This window comes from Melospiza melodia, chromosome 1, assembly GCF_035770615.1.
Source record: "Melospiza melodia melodia isolate bMelMel2 chromosome 1, bMelMel2.pri, whole genome shotgun sequence".
Classification (NCBI taxonomy): Eukaryota; Metazoa; Chordata; class Aves; order Passeriformes; family Passerellidae; genus Melospiza; species Melospiza melodia.
The window spans coordinates 173807652-173824456 of NC_086194.1; the positions used below are offsets into that span (position 1 = coordinate 173807652).

Below are 16805 nucleotides of genomic sequence, written 5' to 3' on the forward strand. Positions count from 1 at the left end.
CCATTTAGGTATCACCTGGTGCCATTTTGGTGCCATTTCGGCGTCACCTGTCCATCCCGATGTCCCCCGGTGCCATTTTGGTGCCATTTCAGTGTCCCCCGGAGCCATTTCGGGGCCATCCCGGTGCCATTTTGGTGTCATTTTGGCACCATTTGGGTGTCGCCTGGAGCCATTTCGGTGCCATCTCGGTGCCATCCCGGCGCCATTTCGGTGTCCCCCGGTGCCATTTGGTGCCATTTCGGTGTCACCTGTCCATCCCGATGTCACCTGGTGCCATTCTGGCACCATTTCAGTGTCCCCTGGTACCATTTTGGTGCCATTTTGGTGTCCCCTGGTGCCATTTTGGTGCCACTGGGCGTCACCTGTCCGTCCCGATGTCCCCTGGAGCCATTTCGGTGCCATTTGGGTGTCCCCTGGTGCCACTTTGGTGCCATCTCGGTGCCATCCCGGTGTCATTTGGGTGTCCCCCGGTGCCATTTTGGTGCCATTTCGGCGTCACCTGTCCATCCCAATGTCCCCTGGAGCCATTTCGGTGCCATCCCAGCGCCATTTCGGTGTCCCCCGGTGCCATTTTGGTGCCATTTTGGTGTCCCCCGGTGCCATTTCGGTGCCATTTCGGTGCCATCCCAGCGCCATTTCGCTGTCCCCCGGTGCCATTTTGGCTCCATCCCGGTGTCCCCCGGTGCCATTTCGGTGCCATTTGGGTGTCACCCGTGTGTCCCCGTGCCCGGGCGCTCCTCGTTGCCGTCCGCGTCCCTCAGGAGCCGCTCCAGGTGCTCGGGCACCGTCACCTCCAGCAGGTTCTCCAGGCCCGGCTCCGGCTCGTCCCCGATCAGCACCTGGGGGGACACCCAAAATATGGGAAAATAACCCCAAAATACCCCCAAAACACCACCCCAGAAACTGAGAAAATCCCACCCCAAAAATGGGAAAATCGCCTCAAAATCCCACCCCAAAAATGGGAAAATCACCTCAAAATCCCACCCTAAAAATGGGAAAATCACCTCAAAATCCCACCCCAAAAATGGGAAAATCGCCTCAAAATCCCACCCCAAAAATGGGAAAATCCCACCCCAAAAATGGCAAAAGCACCCCAAAAACACGCCAAAAATACCCCCAAAAACACCACCCCAAAAACTGAGAAAATCCCACCCCAAAAATGGGAAAATCACCTCAAAATCCCACCCCAAAAATGACAAAATCCTACCCCAAAAATGGCAAAAGCACCCCAAAAACATCCCCAAAACCTGAGAAAATACCACCCCAAAAATGACAAAATCCCCCCAAAAATGGGAAAATCCCACCCCAAAAATGACAAAATCCCACCCCAAAAACTGCCAAAATCCCACCCCAAAAATGGCAAAATACCCCCAAAATACCCCAAAAACTAAGAAAATCCCACCCCAAAAATGAGAAAATCCGGCCAAAAAAAAAAAAAAAACCCCAAACCAGAAAATCCCACCCCAAAAAATGATAAAATCCCCCCAAAAACTGAGAAAATCCCACCCAGAACCCCAACAATCCCACCCAAAACCCCAAAACTCCAAATTCCCACCCAAAACTCCAAAATCCCACCCAAAACCCCTGAAAAAACCCCAAAAATTTCCCAAAATCCCACCCGGAAACCCCAAAATCCCTGTAAATCCCACCCCAAACCCCAAAACTCCACAATCCCACTCAAAATCCCACCCAAAACCCCCCAGAAAAGCCCAACAATTTCCCAAATCCCACCCAAAACTGCACCCCAAACCCCCCAAATCCCACCCAGAACCCCAAAACTCCCCAAAATCCCACCCCACACCCCAGAACTCCAAAATCCCACTCAAAATCCCACCCAAAACCCCCAAAAAACCCCAAAATCCCACCCAGAACCCCAAAAGTCCCCAAATCCCATCCAAAACCCGAAAAATCTCTCAAAAAATCCCACCCAAAACCCCAAACCCCCCAAATCCCACTCAAAACCACAAAACTCCACAATCCCACTCAAAGTCCCACCCAAAACCCCCCAAAAAACCACAAAATTTTCCCAATCCCACCCAAAACTCCACCCCAAACACCCCAAATCCCACCCAGAACCCCAAAAGTCCCCAAATCCCACCCAAAACCCCCAAATCCCACCCAAACCCCCAAAACTCCACAATCCCACTCAAAATCCCACCCAAAACCCCTCCAAAAAGCCCCAAAAATTTCCCAAATCCCACCCAAAACTCAACCCCAAACCCCCAAAATCCCACCCAGAGCTCCCAAAAATCCCAAAAAATTTCCCAAATACCACCCAAAAACCCCCCAAAATCCCACCCAGAACCCCAAAACTCCACAATCCCACTCAAAATCCCACCCAAACCCCCCAAAAAACCCCCAAAATTTCCCAAATCCCACCCAAAACCCCCCAGAAACCCCAAAACCTGACCCGGAACCCCAAATTCCCCCAAAATCCCACCCAAACCCCAAAACTCCACAATCCCACTCAAAATCCCACCCAAACCCCAAAATCCCACCCAAAACCTCAAAATCCCCCCCAAAACCCCCCTAAAAAACCCCAAACCCCCCAAAATCCCCCCCAAAACCCCCCTAAAAAACCCCAAACCCCCCAAAACTCCACCCCAAACCCCAAAACTCCACAATCCCACTCAAAATCCCACCCAAAACCCCCCAAAAATTTCCCAAATCCCACCCAAAACTCCACCCAAAAACCCCAAAACCCCAAATCCCACCCGAACCCCAAAACTCCAAAATCCCACTCAAAATCCCACCCAAAACCCCCAAAAACCCCCAAAAATTTCCCAAATCCCACCCAAAACTCCAACCAAAACCCCCCAAAATCCCACCCAGAAACCCAAAACCCCCAAACCCGACTCAAAATCCCACCCAAAAGCTCCCAAAATCCCACCCAAACCCCAAAATCCCACCCAAAACCCCCTAAATAACCCCAAATACCCCAAAATCCCACCCAAACCCCAAAACCCCAAAATCCCACCCAGAACCCCCTAAAAAACCCCCAAAATTTCCCAATCCCACCCAAAAATTTCCCAAATCCCACCCAAAACTCCACCCCAAACCCCCCAAATCCCACCCAGAACCCCAAAAAAACCCCAAAAATTTCCCAAATCCCACCCAAAACTCCACCCAAAAACCCCAAAACCCCAAAATCCCACCCGAACCCCAAAACTCCACAATCCCACTCAAAATCCCACCCAAAAACCCCCAAAAAACCCCAAAAATTTCCCAAATCCCACCCAAAACCCCCCAAAATCCCACCCAAAACCCCAAAATTCCGAAATCCCACTCAAACCTCAAAATCCCCCCCAAAGCCCCCCTAAAAAACCCCAAACTCCCAAAAATCCCATCCAAACCCCAAAACCCCAAATCCCACCCAAACCCCAAAACTCCACAATCCCACTCAAAATCCCACCCAAAACCCCCCCAAAATTTCCCAAATCCCACCCAAAACTCCACCCCAAACCCCCCAAAAATCCCACCCAGAAACCCAAAACCCCCAAACCCGACTCAAAATCCCACCCAAAAGCTCCCAAAATCCCACCCAAACCCCAAAATCCCACCCAAAACCCCCTAAATAACCCCACATACCCCAAAATCCCACCCAAACCCCAAAACCCCAAAATCCCACCCAGAACCCCCTAAAAAACCCCCAAAATTTCCCAATCCCACCCAAAAATTTCCCAAATCCCACCCAAAACTCCACCCCAAACCCCCCAAAAATCCCACCCAGAACCCCAAAAAAACCCAAAAAATTTCCCAAATCCCACCCAAAACTCCACCCAAAAACCCCAAAACCCCAAATCCCACCCGAACCCCAAAACTCCACAATCCCACTCAAAATCACACCCAAAAACCCCCCAAAAAACCCCAAAAATTCCCCAAATCCCACCCAAAACTCCACCCCAGAAACCCCAAAATCCCCCCCAGAACCCCAAAATCCCCCAAATTTCCCCCAAATTTCCCCCAAATGGCCCCAAATCTGACCTGGATGAGGTTGTGGCAGGCGCGCAGCGCCGCGGCGTCGCTCTCCCACGCGTGCAGCTCCCGCAGCACCAGGTACGTCCCCGTGGACCTCAGGTGGCACCGCCCCGCCTTGGTGGCCGCCAGCTGCGACAGTTTTGGGGAGAAATTGGGGAATTCGGGGATTTGGGGGTGACGGGAGCCAAAACTCAGCAAAGAAATCCAAAAAAAATGCTAAAAATTCCCAAAAAATCCCCAAAAAAATCCCTTTTGGACGGTGAAGTTTGGGGGGGAACCGTGAAGTTCGTGGTGGAACACCAAAAAGTTCTCACAGAAGCTCAGAAAGTTCTCAAGGAACCCCAAATTTCCTCAGGAACCTCAAAATTCCTCATGGAAAGCCCAAAATTCATCAAGGAACCCAAAAATTCTGCAAGGAACCCCAAAATTCTTCAAGGAACCCCAAATTCCTCATGGAACCCCAAAATTCTTTAAGGAACCCCAAAAACTTCTCATGCAAAGGCCAAAATTTATCAAGGAACAACAAAATTTCAAAGGAACCCCAAAACTCTTCATCAATCACCAAAAATTCCTCCAGGAACCCCAAAATTCTTCAAGGAACCCCAAAATTTCTCATACAAACCCCAAAACTCCTCAAGGAACCCAAAAATTCCTGATGGAAACCCCAAAATTCCTCCAAGAACCCCAAAATCCCAGGTAGGACCCCCGGGACCTCAGGTGGGACCGCCCCAACTTGGTGGCCGCCAGCTGGGACACATTTGGGGAGAAATTGGGGAATTTGGCGATTTTGGGGTGATGGCAACCAAAACTCAGCAAAAAACTCAAAAAAATCCCCAAAAATCCCTTTTGGACGGTGAAATTTGTGGGGGAACGGTGAAGTTCGTGGTGGAACACCAAGAAGTTCTCACAGAAGCTCAGAAAGTTCTCATGGAAACCCAAAATTCCTCAAAAAACCCCAAAACTCCTTGAGAAATTCCAAAACTTCTCCAAGAACTCCAAAACTCCTGAAGGAACACCCAAAATTCATTGAGGAACCCCCAAAATTCTTCCTGGAACCTCCGAAATTTCTCATGCAAAGCCCAAAATTCCTCAGGGAACCCCAAAATTCCTGAAGGAACCCAAAATTCCTCAAGGAAAGCCCAAAATTCCTTAGAGGAACCCTCAAAAAATCCTCAGGAACTTCCAAAATTCCTCAAGGAACCCAAAAATTCCTCAAGAACCCCAAAAATTCCTCCAAGAACCCCAAAATCCCAGGTAGGACCCCTGGGACCTCAGATGGAGACGCCCCGCCTTGGTGGCCGCCAGCTGGGACACATTTGGGGAGAAATTGGGGAATTTGGGGATTTGGGGGTGATGGGAACCAAAACTCAGCAAAGAAACCCAAAAAAACGCTAAAAAATCCCAAAACCCCCAAAAAATCCCCAAAAATCCAGGTTGGACGGTGAAGTTTGTGGGGGGAACGGTGAAGTTCGTGGTGGAACACCAAGAAGTTCTCACAGAAGCTCAGAAATTCTCAAGAAAACCCAAAACTCCTGAAGGAACCCCAAAATTCCTCATGAAAAGCCAAAATACCTCAAGGAACCCCAAAATTCCTCATGCAAAGCCCAAAATTCATCAAGGAACCACAAAATTTCAAAGGAACCCCAAAACTCTACATCAAACACCAAAAATCCCTCCAGGAACCCCAAAATTCTTCAAGGAACCCCAAAATTTCTCATACAAACCCCAAAACTCCTCAAGGAACCCCAAAATTCCTCATGGAACCCCAAAATTCCTCCAAGAACCCCACAAACTTCTCATGCAAAGCCCAAAATTCCTCAAGGAACCACAAAATTCCTGATGGAAACACCAAAATTCCTCAAGGAACCCAAAAATTTCTCAAGAACCCCAAAAATTCCTCCAAGAACCCCAAAATCCCAGGTAGGACCCCCAGGACCTCAGATGGCACCACCCCAACTTGGTGGCCGCCAGCTGGACACGTTTGGGGAGAAATTGGGGAATTTGGGGATTTTGGGGTGATGGGAACCAAAACGCAGCAAAAAACTCAAACAAACCAAAAAAAAATCCTAAAAAATCCCCAAAAATCCCTTTTGGATGGTGAAATCTGTGGGGGAACCGTGAAGTTCGTGGTGGAACAGCAAGAAGTTCTCACAGAAGCTCAGAAAGTTCTCATGGAAACCCAAAACTCCTCAAAAAACCCAAAACTCCTTCAGAAATTCCAAAACTTCTCCAAGAACTCCAAAACTCCTGAAGGAACACCCAAAATTCATTGAGGAACCCCCAAAATTCTTCCTGGAACCTCCGAAATTTCTCATGAAACACCCAAAATTCCTCAGGGAACCCCAAAATTCCTCAAGGAACCCCAAAATTCCTCAAGGAAACCCCAAAATTCCTCAAATTCCTCAAGGAAAGCCCAAAATTCCTTGAGAAACCCTCAAAAAATCCTCAGGAACTTCCAAAATTCCTCAAGGAACCCAAAAATTTCTCAAGGAACCCCAAAATTCCTTGAGGAACCCAAAAATTTCTCAAGAACCCCAAAAATTCCTCCAAGAACCCCAAAATCCCAGGTAGGACCCCCGGGACCTCAGGTGGCACCGCCCCAACTTGGTGGCCGCCAGCTGGGACACATTTGGGGAGAAATTGGGGAATTTGGGGATTTGGGGGTGATGGGAACCAAAACGCAGCAAAAAACTCAAAAAAATCCCCAAAAATCCCTTTTGGACGGTGAAATCTGTGGGGGAACGGTGAAGTTCGTGGTGGAACACCAAGAAGTTCTCACAGAAGCTCAGAAAGTTCTCAAGGAACCCCAAAACTCCTCAAAAATCCCAAAACTCCTTGAGAAATTCCAAAACTTCTCCAAGAACTCCAAAACTCCTGAAGGAACACCCAAAATTCATTGAGGAACCCCCAAAATTCTTCCTGGAACCTCCGAAATTTCTCATGAAACACCCAAAATTCCTCAGGGAACCCCAAAATTCCTCAAGGAACCCCAAAATTCCTCAAGGAAAGCCCAAAATTCCTCAAGGAAAGCCCAAAATTCCTTGAGGAACCCTCAAAAAATCCTCAGGAACTTCCAAAATTCCTCAAGGAACCCAAAAATTCCTCAAGGAACCCAAAAATTCCTCAAGAACCCCAAAAATTCCTGCAAGAACCCCAAAATCCCAGGTAGGACCCCCGGGACATCAGGTGGCACCGCCCCAACTTGGTGCCGCCAGCTGGGACACATTTGGGGAGAAATTGGGGGATTTGGGGATTTTGGGGTGATGGGAACCAAAACTCAGCAAAGAAACCCAAAAAAACGCTAAAAAATCCAAAAAACCCCCAAAAATCCCCAAAAATCCCTTTTGGACGGAGAAGTTTGCGGGGGGAACCGTGAAGTTCGTGGTGGAACACAAGAAGTTCTCACAGAAGCTCAGAAATTCTCAAGGAAACCCAAAACTCCTCAAGGAACCCCAAAATTCCTCATGAAAGGCCCAAAATTTCTCAAAGAACCCCAAAATTCCGCAAGGAACCCCAAAATTCCTCATGGAAAGGCCAAAATACATCAAGGAACCACAAAATTTCAAAGGAACCCCAAAACTCTTCATCAACCACCAAAAATCCCTCAAGGAACCCCAAAATTCTTCAAGGAACCCCAAAATTTCTCATACAAACCCCAAAACTCCTCAAGGAACCCCAAAATTCCTGATGGAAACCCCAAAATTCCTCAAGGAACCCAAAAATTTCTCAAGAAGCCCCAAAAATTCCTCCAAGAACCCCAAAATCCCAGGTAGGACCCCCGGGACCTCAGGTGGAGATGCCCCAACTTGGTGGCCGCCAGCTGGGACACATTTGGGGAGAAATTGGGGAATTTGGGGATTTTGGGGTGATGGGAACCAAAACTCATCAAAGAAACCCAAAAAAACGCTAAAAAATCCCAAAAACCCCAAAAAATCCCCAAAAATCCAGGTTGGACGGTGAAGTTTGTGGGGGAACCGTGAAGTTCGTGGTGGAACACCAAGAAGTTCTCACAGAAGCTCAGAAAGTTCTCAAGGAAACCCAAAATTGCTCAGGAACCCCAAAATTCCTCATGGAAACCCAAAACTCCTCAAGGAAACCCAAAATTCCTCAAGGAACCCTCAAAAATTCCTTAAAGAAACCCCAAAATTCCTGATGGAAACGCCAAAATTTCTCAAGGAACCCCAAGAATCCTCACCAAACTACCAAAGTTCATCAAGGAACCCCAAAATTCCTCAAGAAACCTCCAAAATTCCTGATGGAACACCCAAAATCCCCCAGCAAACCCTCAAAAATTCCTCATGGAACACCCAAAAAATCTTCAGCAACCCCCAAAATTTCTCCAAGAACCCCAAAATTCCTCAAGGAACCCCCAAAATTCCTCATCAAACCCCAAAAATTCCTCAAGGAACCCCAAAATCCCTCAGGAACCCCCCAAAATGCCCCAAGGCCCCCCAGATTTCCCAAGGCCCCCAGTTCCTGACCAAAGAACCCTAAAATTCCTCCTGGAACCCCAAAATTTCCTCAGGAACCCCAAAAATTCCTCAAGGAACTCTCAAGGAATCCTCAAGGAACCCTCAAAAATTCCTTCAAGAGACCCCAAAATTTCTTAAGGAACCCCAAAATTCCTCAAGGAACCCCCAAAACTCCTCAAGGAACCCTCAACATTTCCTTAAAGAAACCCCAAAAAATCCTCCTGGAACCCCAAAAATTCCTCCTGGAACCTTCAAAACTCCTTAAAGAAACCCCAAAAATTCCTCCTGGAACCTTCAAAATTCCTTAAAGAAACCCCAACATTCCTCCTGGAACGCTCACAAATTCCTTAAAAAAAAAAACCCCAAAATTCCTCAAGGAACCCTCAAAAATTCCTTAAAGAACCCCAAAAATTCCTCCCCCCAAAATTCCTCAAGGAACTTCCAAAATTCCTCATAGACCATCAGACTTCTCAAGGAACCCCAAAAATTCCTCCTGGAATCCCCAAATTCCTCAAGGAACCCCAAAAACTCCTCCTGGAACCCCAAAAATTCCTCACGGAACTCTCAAGGAATCCTCAAGGAACCCTCAAAAATTCCTTCAAGAGACCCCAAAATTCCTCAAGGAACCCCAAAATTCCTCAAGGAACCCCAAAACTCCTCAAAGAAACCCCAAATTTCCTCATGGAACTCCCAGAAATTCCCCAAGGAACCCCAAAATTCCTTCAAGAATCTCAAAGACTTCTCAATGAATTCTAAAATTCCTCAAGGAACCCCAAAAATTCCTCAAAGAACCCCAAAAATCCCTCAAGGAACCCTGAAATCCCGAAGGACCCCCCAAAATCCTCGTGGAACCCTCACAAATTCCTCAAGGAACCCTGAAAAATTCCTCAAAGAAACCCCAAAATTTCCTTAAAGAAACCCCAAAATTCCTCAAAGAAACCCCAAAATTTCTCAAGGAACCCCCAAAATTTCTCCTGGAACCCCAAAATTCCCCAAGAAACCCCAAAATCCTCAAGGAACCCTCAAAAATTACTTAAAGAACCCCAAAAATTCCTCAAGGAACCCCAAAATTCCTCAAGGAACCCCCAAAATTCCTCCTGGAACCCCAAAAATTCCTCCAGGAACCTCAAAATTCCCCAAGAAACCTCAAAATTCATTAAAGAAACCCCAAAATCCTCCTGGAACCCTCACAAATTTCTTAAAGAAACCCCAAAAATCCTCATGGAACCCCAAAATTCCTCAAGGAACCCCTAAAATCCTCAAAGAACCGTCAAAAATTCCTAGAAGAAACCCCAAAATTCTCAAGGAACCCCGAAAATTCCTCACAGAACCTCGAAAATCCTTCCAAGATTCCAAAGATTCATCAAAGAACCCCCAAAACTCCTCATGGAACTCCTAAAATTCCGCAAGGAACCCCCAAAATTCCTTCAAGAAGCGGCCAAAATTCCTCAAGGAACCCCCAAAATTTCTCAAAGAACCCCAAAAAATCTTCAAGGAACCCTCAAAAATTCCTCAAAGAAACCCCAAAATCCTCCTGGAACCCTCAAAAATTTCTTAAAGAAACCCCAAAATTCCTCAAGGAACCCCCAAATTCCTCAAGGGACCCTCAAAAATTCCTCAAAGAACCCCAAAATTCCTCCTGGAACCTCACAAATTCCTTAAAAAACCCCAAAATTCCTCAAGGAACCCTCAACATTTCCTTAAAGAAACCCCAAAAATTCCTCCTGGAACCCCAAAAATTCCTCCTGGAACCTTCAAAATTCCTTAAAGAAACCCCAACATTCCTCCTGGAACGCTCACAAATTCCTTAAAAAAAAAAAAAAACCCAAAATTCCTCAAGGAACCCTCAAAAAGTCCTTAAAGAACCCCAAAAATTCCTCCCCCAAAAATTCCTCAAGGAACTTCCAAAATTCCTCATAGACCATCAGACTTCTCAAGGAACCCCAAAAATTCCTCCTGGAATCCCCAAATTCCTCAAGGAACCCCCAAAAACTCCTCCTGGAACCCCAAAAATTCCTCACGGAACTCTCAAGGAATCCTCAAGGAACCCTCAAAAATTCCTTCAAGAGACCCCAAAATTCCTCAAGGAACCCCCAAAACTCCTCAAAGGAACCCCAAATTTCCTCATGGAACTCCCAGAAATTCCCCAAGGAACCCCAAAATTCCTTCAAGAATCTCAAAGACTTCTCCATGAATTCTAAAATTCCTCAAGGAACCCCAAAAATTCCTCACAGAACCTCGAAAATCCTTCTAAGAATTCCAAAGATTCCTCAAAGAACCCCCAAAACTCCTCATGGAACTCCCTAAAATTCCGCAAGGAACCCCCAAAATTCCTTCAAGAAGCGGCCAAAATTCCTCAAGGAACCCCAAAATTTCTCAAAGAACCCCAAAAAATCTTCAAGGAACCCTCAAAAATTCCTCAAGAAACCCCAAAATCCCTCAAGGAACCCTCAAAAATTTCTTAAAGAAACCCCAAAATTCCTCAAGGAACCCCCAAAATCTTCAAGGAACCCTCAAAAATTCATCAAAGAAACCCCAAAATTTCTTAAAGAACCCCCAAAATTCTTCAAGGAACCCTGAAAATTCCTTAAAGAAACCCCAAAATTCCTCATGGAACTCCCAAAACTTCTCATAGAATATCAGACTTCTCAAGGAACCCCAAAAATTCCTCAAAGAACCCCAAAATCCCTCAAGGAACCCTGAAATCCCGAAGGACCCCCCAAAATCCTCCTGGAACCCTCACAAATTCCTCAAGGAACCCTGAAAAATTCCTCAAAGAAACCCCAAAATTTCCTTAAAGAAACCCCAAAATTCCTCAAAGAAACCCCAAAATTTCTCAAGGAACCCCCAAAATTTCTCCTGGAACCCCAAAATTCCCCAAGAAACCCCAAAATCCTCAAGGAACCCTCAAAAATACCTCAAAGAAACCCCAAAATTTCCTTAAAGAACCCCGAAAATTCCTCAAGGAACCCCAAAATTCCTCAGGAACCCCAAAATTCCTCAAGGAACACCCAAAATTCCTCCAGGAACCTCAAAATTCCCCAAGAAACCTCAAAAATTCATCAAAGAAACCCCAAAATTTCCTTAAAGAACCCGAAAATTCCTCAAGGAACCCCCAAAATTCCTCCTGGAACCCCAAAAATTCCTCCAGGAACCTCAAAATTCCCCAAGAAACCTCAAAATTCATTAAAGAAACCCCAAAATCCTCCTGGAACCCTCACAAATTTCTTAAAGAAACCCCAAAAATCCTCATGGAACCCCAAAATTCCTCAAGGAACCCCGAAAATTCCTCACAGAACCTCGAAAATCCTTCTAAGAATTCCAAAGATTCCTCAAAGAACCCCCAAAACTCCTCATGGAACTCCTAAAATTCCGCAAGGAACCCCAAAATTCCTTCAAGAAGCGGCCAAAATTTCTCAAGGAACCCCCAAAATCTTCACAAACCCCAGAAGTCCTCATGGGACTCCCTAAAATTCCCCAAGGAACCCCAAAAGTTCTCCAAGGATTCCAGCGTTCATCAGGGAACCCAAAAATATCCTCAGGAACCCCGAAAATTCTTCAAGGAACCCCCAAAATCCCTCAAGGAACCCCCAAACTCCTCCAAGAATCCTGAAATTACTTAAGGGACCCTCAAAAATTCCTCCAGGAACCCAAAATTCCTCAAGGAACCCCAAAATTTCTCAAGGGACCCCAAAAAATCCTCAAGGAACCCTCAAAAATTTCTTAAAGAAACCCCAAAATTCCTCAAGGAACCCCCAAAATTTCTCAAGGAACCCTCACAAATTCCTCAAAGAAACCCCAAAATTCCTCCAGGAACCCGAAAATTCCTTAAAGAAACCCCAAAGTTCCTCAAGGAACCTCAAAAATTCCTGAAAGAAACCCCAAAATTTCCTTAAAGAAACCCCAAAATTCCTCACGGAACTCCCAAAATTTCTCATAGAATATCAGACTTCTCAAGGAACCCAAAAATTCCTCAAAGAACCCCAAAAATCCTCAAGGAACCCTGAAATCCCGAAGGACCCCCCAAAATCCTCCTGGAACCCTCACAAATTCCTCAAGGAACCCTGAAAAATTCCTCAAAGAACCCCAAAATTTCCTTAAAGAAACCCCAAAATTCCTCAAAGAAACCCCAAAATTTCTCAAGGAACCCCCAAAATTTCTCCTGGAACCCCAAAATTCCCCAAGAAACCCCAAAATCCTCAAGGAACCCTCAAAAATTCCTCAAAGAAACCCCAAAATTTCCTTAAAGAACCCCGAAAATTCCTCAAGGAACCCCAAAATTCCTCAAGGAACCCCAAAATTCCTCCTGGAACCCCAAAAATTCCTCCAGGAACCTCAAAATTCCCCAAGAAACCTCAAAATTCATTAAAGAAACCCCAAAATCCTCCTGGAACCCTCACAAATTTCTTAAAGAAACCCCAAAAATCCTCATGGAACCCCAAGATTCCTCAAGGAACCCCTAAAATCCTCAAAGAACCGTCAAAATTCCTAGAAGAAACCCCAAAATTCCTCAAGGAACCCCAAAAATTCCTCACAGAACCTCGAAAATCCTTCTAAGAATTCCAAAGATTCCTCAAAGAACCCCCAAAACTCCTCATGGAACTCCCTAAAATTCCGCAAGGAACCCCCAAAATTCCTTCAAGAAGCGGCCAAAATTTCTCAAGGAACCCCCAAAAATCTTCACAAACCCCCAGAAGTCCTCATGGGACTCCCTAAAATTCCCCAAGGAACCCCAAAAGTTCTCCAAGGATTCCAGCATTCATTAGGGAACCCAAAAATATCCTCAGGAACCCCGAAAATTCTTCAAGGAACCCCAAAATCCCTCAAGGAACCCCCAAAACTCCTCCAAGAATCTGAAATTACTTAAGGGACCCTCAAAAATTCCTCCAGGAACCCCAAAATTCCTCAAGGAACCCCCAAAATTTCTCAAAGAACCCCAAAAAATCTTCAAGGAACCCTCAAAAATTCCTCAAAGAAACCCCAAAATCCTCCTGGAACTCTCAAAAATTTCTTAAAGAAACCCCAAAATTCCTCAAGGAACCCCCAAAATTTCTCAAGGGACCCCAAAAAATTCTCAAGGAACCCTCAACATTTCCTTAAAGAAACGCCAAAATTCCTCAAGGAACCCAAAAAATCTTCAAGGAACCCTCAAAAATTCATCAAAGAACCCCCAAATTTCCTTAAAGAACCCCAAAATTCTTCAAGGAACCCTGAAAATTCCTTAAAGAAACCCCAAAATTTCTCACGGAACTCCCAAAATTCTCATAGAATATCAGACTTCTCAAGGAACCCCAAAAATTCCTCAAAGAACCCCAAAAATCCCTCAAGGAACCCTGAAATCCCGAAGGACCCCCCAAAATCCTCCTGAACCCTCACAAATTCCTCAAGGAACCCTGAAAAATTCCTCAAAGAAACCCCAACATTTCCTTAAAGAAACCCCAAAATCCCTCAAAGAAACCCCAAAATTTCTCAAGGAACCCCCAAAATTTCTCCTGGAACCCCAAAATTCCCAAGAAACCCAAAATCCTCAAGGACCCTCAAAAATTCCTCAAAGAAACCCAAAATTTCCTTAAAGAACCCCGAAAATTCCTCAAGGAACCCCAAAATTCCTCCTGGAACCCCAAAAATTCCTCCAGGAACCTCAAAATTCCCCAAGAAACCTCAAAAATTCATCAAAGAAACCCCAAAATTTCCTTAAAGAACCCCCAAAATTCTTCAAGGAACCCTGAAAATTCCTTAAAGAAACCCCAAAATTCCTCATGGAACTCCCAAAATTTCTCATAGAATATCAGACTTCTCAAGGAACCCCAAAAATTCCTCAAAGAACCCCAAAATTCCTCAAGGAACTCTGAAAATTCCTCCAGGAACCCTGAAAATCCCTCAAGGAACCCTGAAATCCTGAAGGAATCCCCAAAATCCTCCTGGAACCTTCACAAATTTCTTAAAGAAACCCCAAATTCTTCAAGGAATCCCCAAAATTCCTCAAGAAACCCCGAAAATTCCTCAAGGAACCCAAAAATCCCTGAGGAACCCCAAAAAATCTTCAAGGAACCCTCAAAAATTCCTCAAAGAAACCCCAAAATTCCTCCTGGAACCTCAAAATTTCTCAAGGAACTCTCAAAAATTCCTTAAAGAAACCCCAAAATTTCTCAAGGAACCCTCAAAAATTCCTCAAAGAAACCCCAAAATCCTCCTGGAACCCCAAAATTTCTCAAGGAACCCTCAACATTTCCTTAAAGAAACCCCAAAACCCTCCTGGAACCCTCAAAAATTCCTTAAAGAAACGCCAAAATTCCTCAAGGAACCCCCAAAATTTCTCAAGGAACCCCAAAATCCTCCTGGAACCCTCAACATTTCCTTAAAGAAACCCCAAATTCCTCAAGGAACCCCAACCCCAAAATTCCTCAAGGAACCCCAAAAAATCCTCAAGAAACCCCAAAATTCCTCAAAGAACCCCAAAATCTCTCAGGGAACCCCAAAATTCCTCCAGGAACCCTCAAAAATTTCCTAAAGAACCCCCAAAATTCCTTAAGGGACTCTCAAAAATTCCTCAAAGAACCCTAAAATTCCTCAAGGAACCCCCAAAATTCCTCCTGGAACCTCAAAATTCCTTAAAGAACCCCGAAAATTCCTCCAGGAACCCTGAAATCCCGAAGGAACCCCCAAAATCCTCCTGGAACCCTCACAAATTTCTTGAAGAAACCCCAAAATTCTTCAAGGAACCCCAACATTTCTCAAGGGACCCCAAAAAATTCTCAAGGAACCCTCAACATTTCCCCAAAAAACCTCAAAATTCCTCAAAGAAACCCCAAAATCCTCAAAGAACCCCCAAAATTCCTCAAAGAAACCCCAAAATTTCCTTAAAGAACCCCGAAAATTCCTCAAGGAACCCCAAAATTCCTCAAGGAACCCCCAAAATTCCTCCTGGAACCCCAAAAATTCCTCCAGGAACCTCAAAATTCCCCAAGAAACCTCAAAAATTCATCAAAGAAACCCCAAAATTTCCTTAAAGAACCCCCAAAATTCTTCAAGGAACCCTGAAAATTCCTTAAAGAAACCCCAAAATTCCTCATGGAACTCCCAAAACTTCTCATAGAATATCAGACTTCTCAAGGAACCCCAAAAATTCCTCAAAGAACCCCAAAATTCCTCAAGGAACTCTGAAAATTCCTCCAGGAACCCTGAAAATCCCTCAAGGAACCCTGAAATCCTGAAGGAATCCCAAAATCCTCCTGGAACCTTCACAAATTTCTTAAAAGAAACCCCAAAATTCTTCAAGGAATCCCCAAAATTCCTCAAGAAACCCCGAAAATTCCTCAAGGAACCCCAAAATCCCTGAGGAACCCCAAAAAATCTTCAAGGAACCCTCAAAAATTCCTCAAAGAAACCCCAAAATTCCTCCTGGAACTCTCAAAAATTCCTTAAAGAAACCCAAAATTTCCTCAAAGAACCCCAAAATTCCTCAAAGAAACCCCAAAATTTCCTTAAAGAACCCCCAAAATTTCTCAAGGAACCCCAAAATCCTCCTGGAACCCTCAACATTTCCTTAAAGAAACCCCAAAATTCCTCAAGGAACCCCAAAAAATCCTCAAGAAACCCCAAAATTCCTCAAAGAACCCCAAAATCTCTCAGGGAACCCCAAAATTCCTCCAGGAACCCTCAAAAATTTCCTAAAGAACCCCAAAATTCCTTAAGGGACTCTCAAAAATTCCTCAAAGAACCCTAAAATTCCTCAAGGAACCCCCAAAATTCCTCCTGGAACCTCAAAATTCCTTAAAGAACCCCGAAAATTCCTCCAGGAACCCTGAAATCCCGAAGGAACCCCCAAAATCCTCCTGGAACCCTCACAAATTTCTTGAAGAAACCCAAAATTCTTCAAGGAACCCCCAACATTCCTCAAGAAACCCCGAAAATTCCTCAAGGAACCCCAAAATCCCTGAGGAACCCCAAAAATCTTCAAGGAACCCTCAAAAATTCCTCAAAGAAACCCCAAAATTCCTCCTGGAACCTCAAAATTTCTCAAGGAACTCTCAAAAATTCCTTAAAGAAACCCCAAAATTTCCTCAAAGAACCCCCAAAATTCCTCAAAGAAACCCCAAAATTTCCTTAAAGAACCCCCAAAATTCCTCCAGGAACCCCGAAATCCCTGAGGAACCCCAAATTTGCCCGTTGCTGACCAGCAGCAGCGTTTCCAGGAGCATCCGGCGGATCTGGGGCTGCTGCTCGCGCTGGTGCTCGGGGGGGAGGTACTGCAGCTCCAGGGGCAGCTCTGCAACGGGGAAACGACAAAAAACGGATTGGGGATGCTCCCAAAAAATCCCAAAATATACCCAAAAAACCCCCCAAAAATTTCCA

The 16805-nt window shown here is 45.2% G+C and overlaps 1 protein-coding gene across 1 annotated transcript in view; it reads right to left on the reverse strand.

Annotated features, from left to right (window-relative positions):
• Positions 1–611: 611 nt before the first annotated feature.
• Positions 612–16805, reverse strand: part of HGH1 (HGH1 homolog) — a 28806-nt gene continuing 12612 nt past the window's right edge. The window contains exons 6-8 of the mRNA XM_063155470.1: positions 16628–16719; positions 3985–4107; positions 612–839 (exon numbers count right to left, since the gene is read on the reverse strand). Coding sequence (XP_063011540.1) covers positions 708–839; positions 3985–4107; positions 16628–16719 — 347 coding nt within the window. The 3' untranslated portion in view covers positions 612–707. The remainder of the gene's footprint in view (positions 840–3984; positions 4108–16627; positions 16720–16805) is intronic.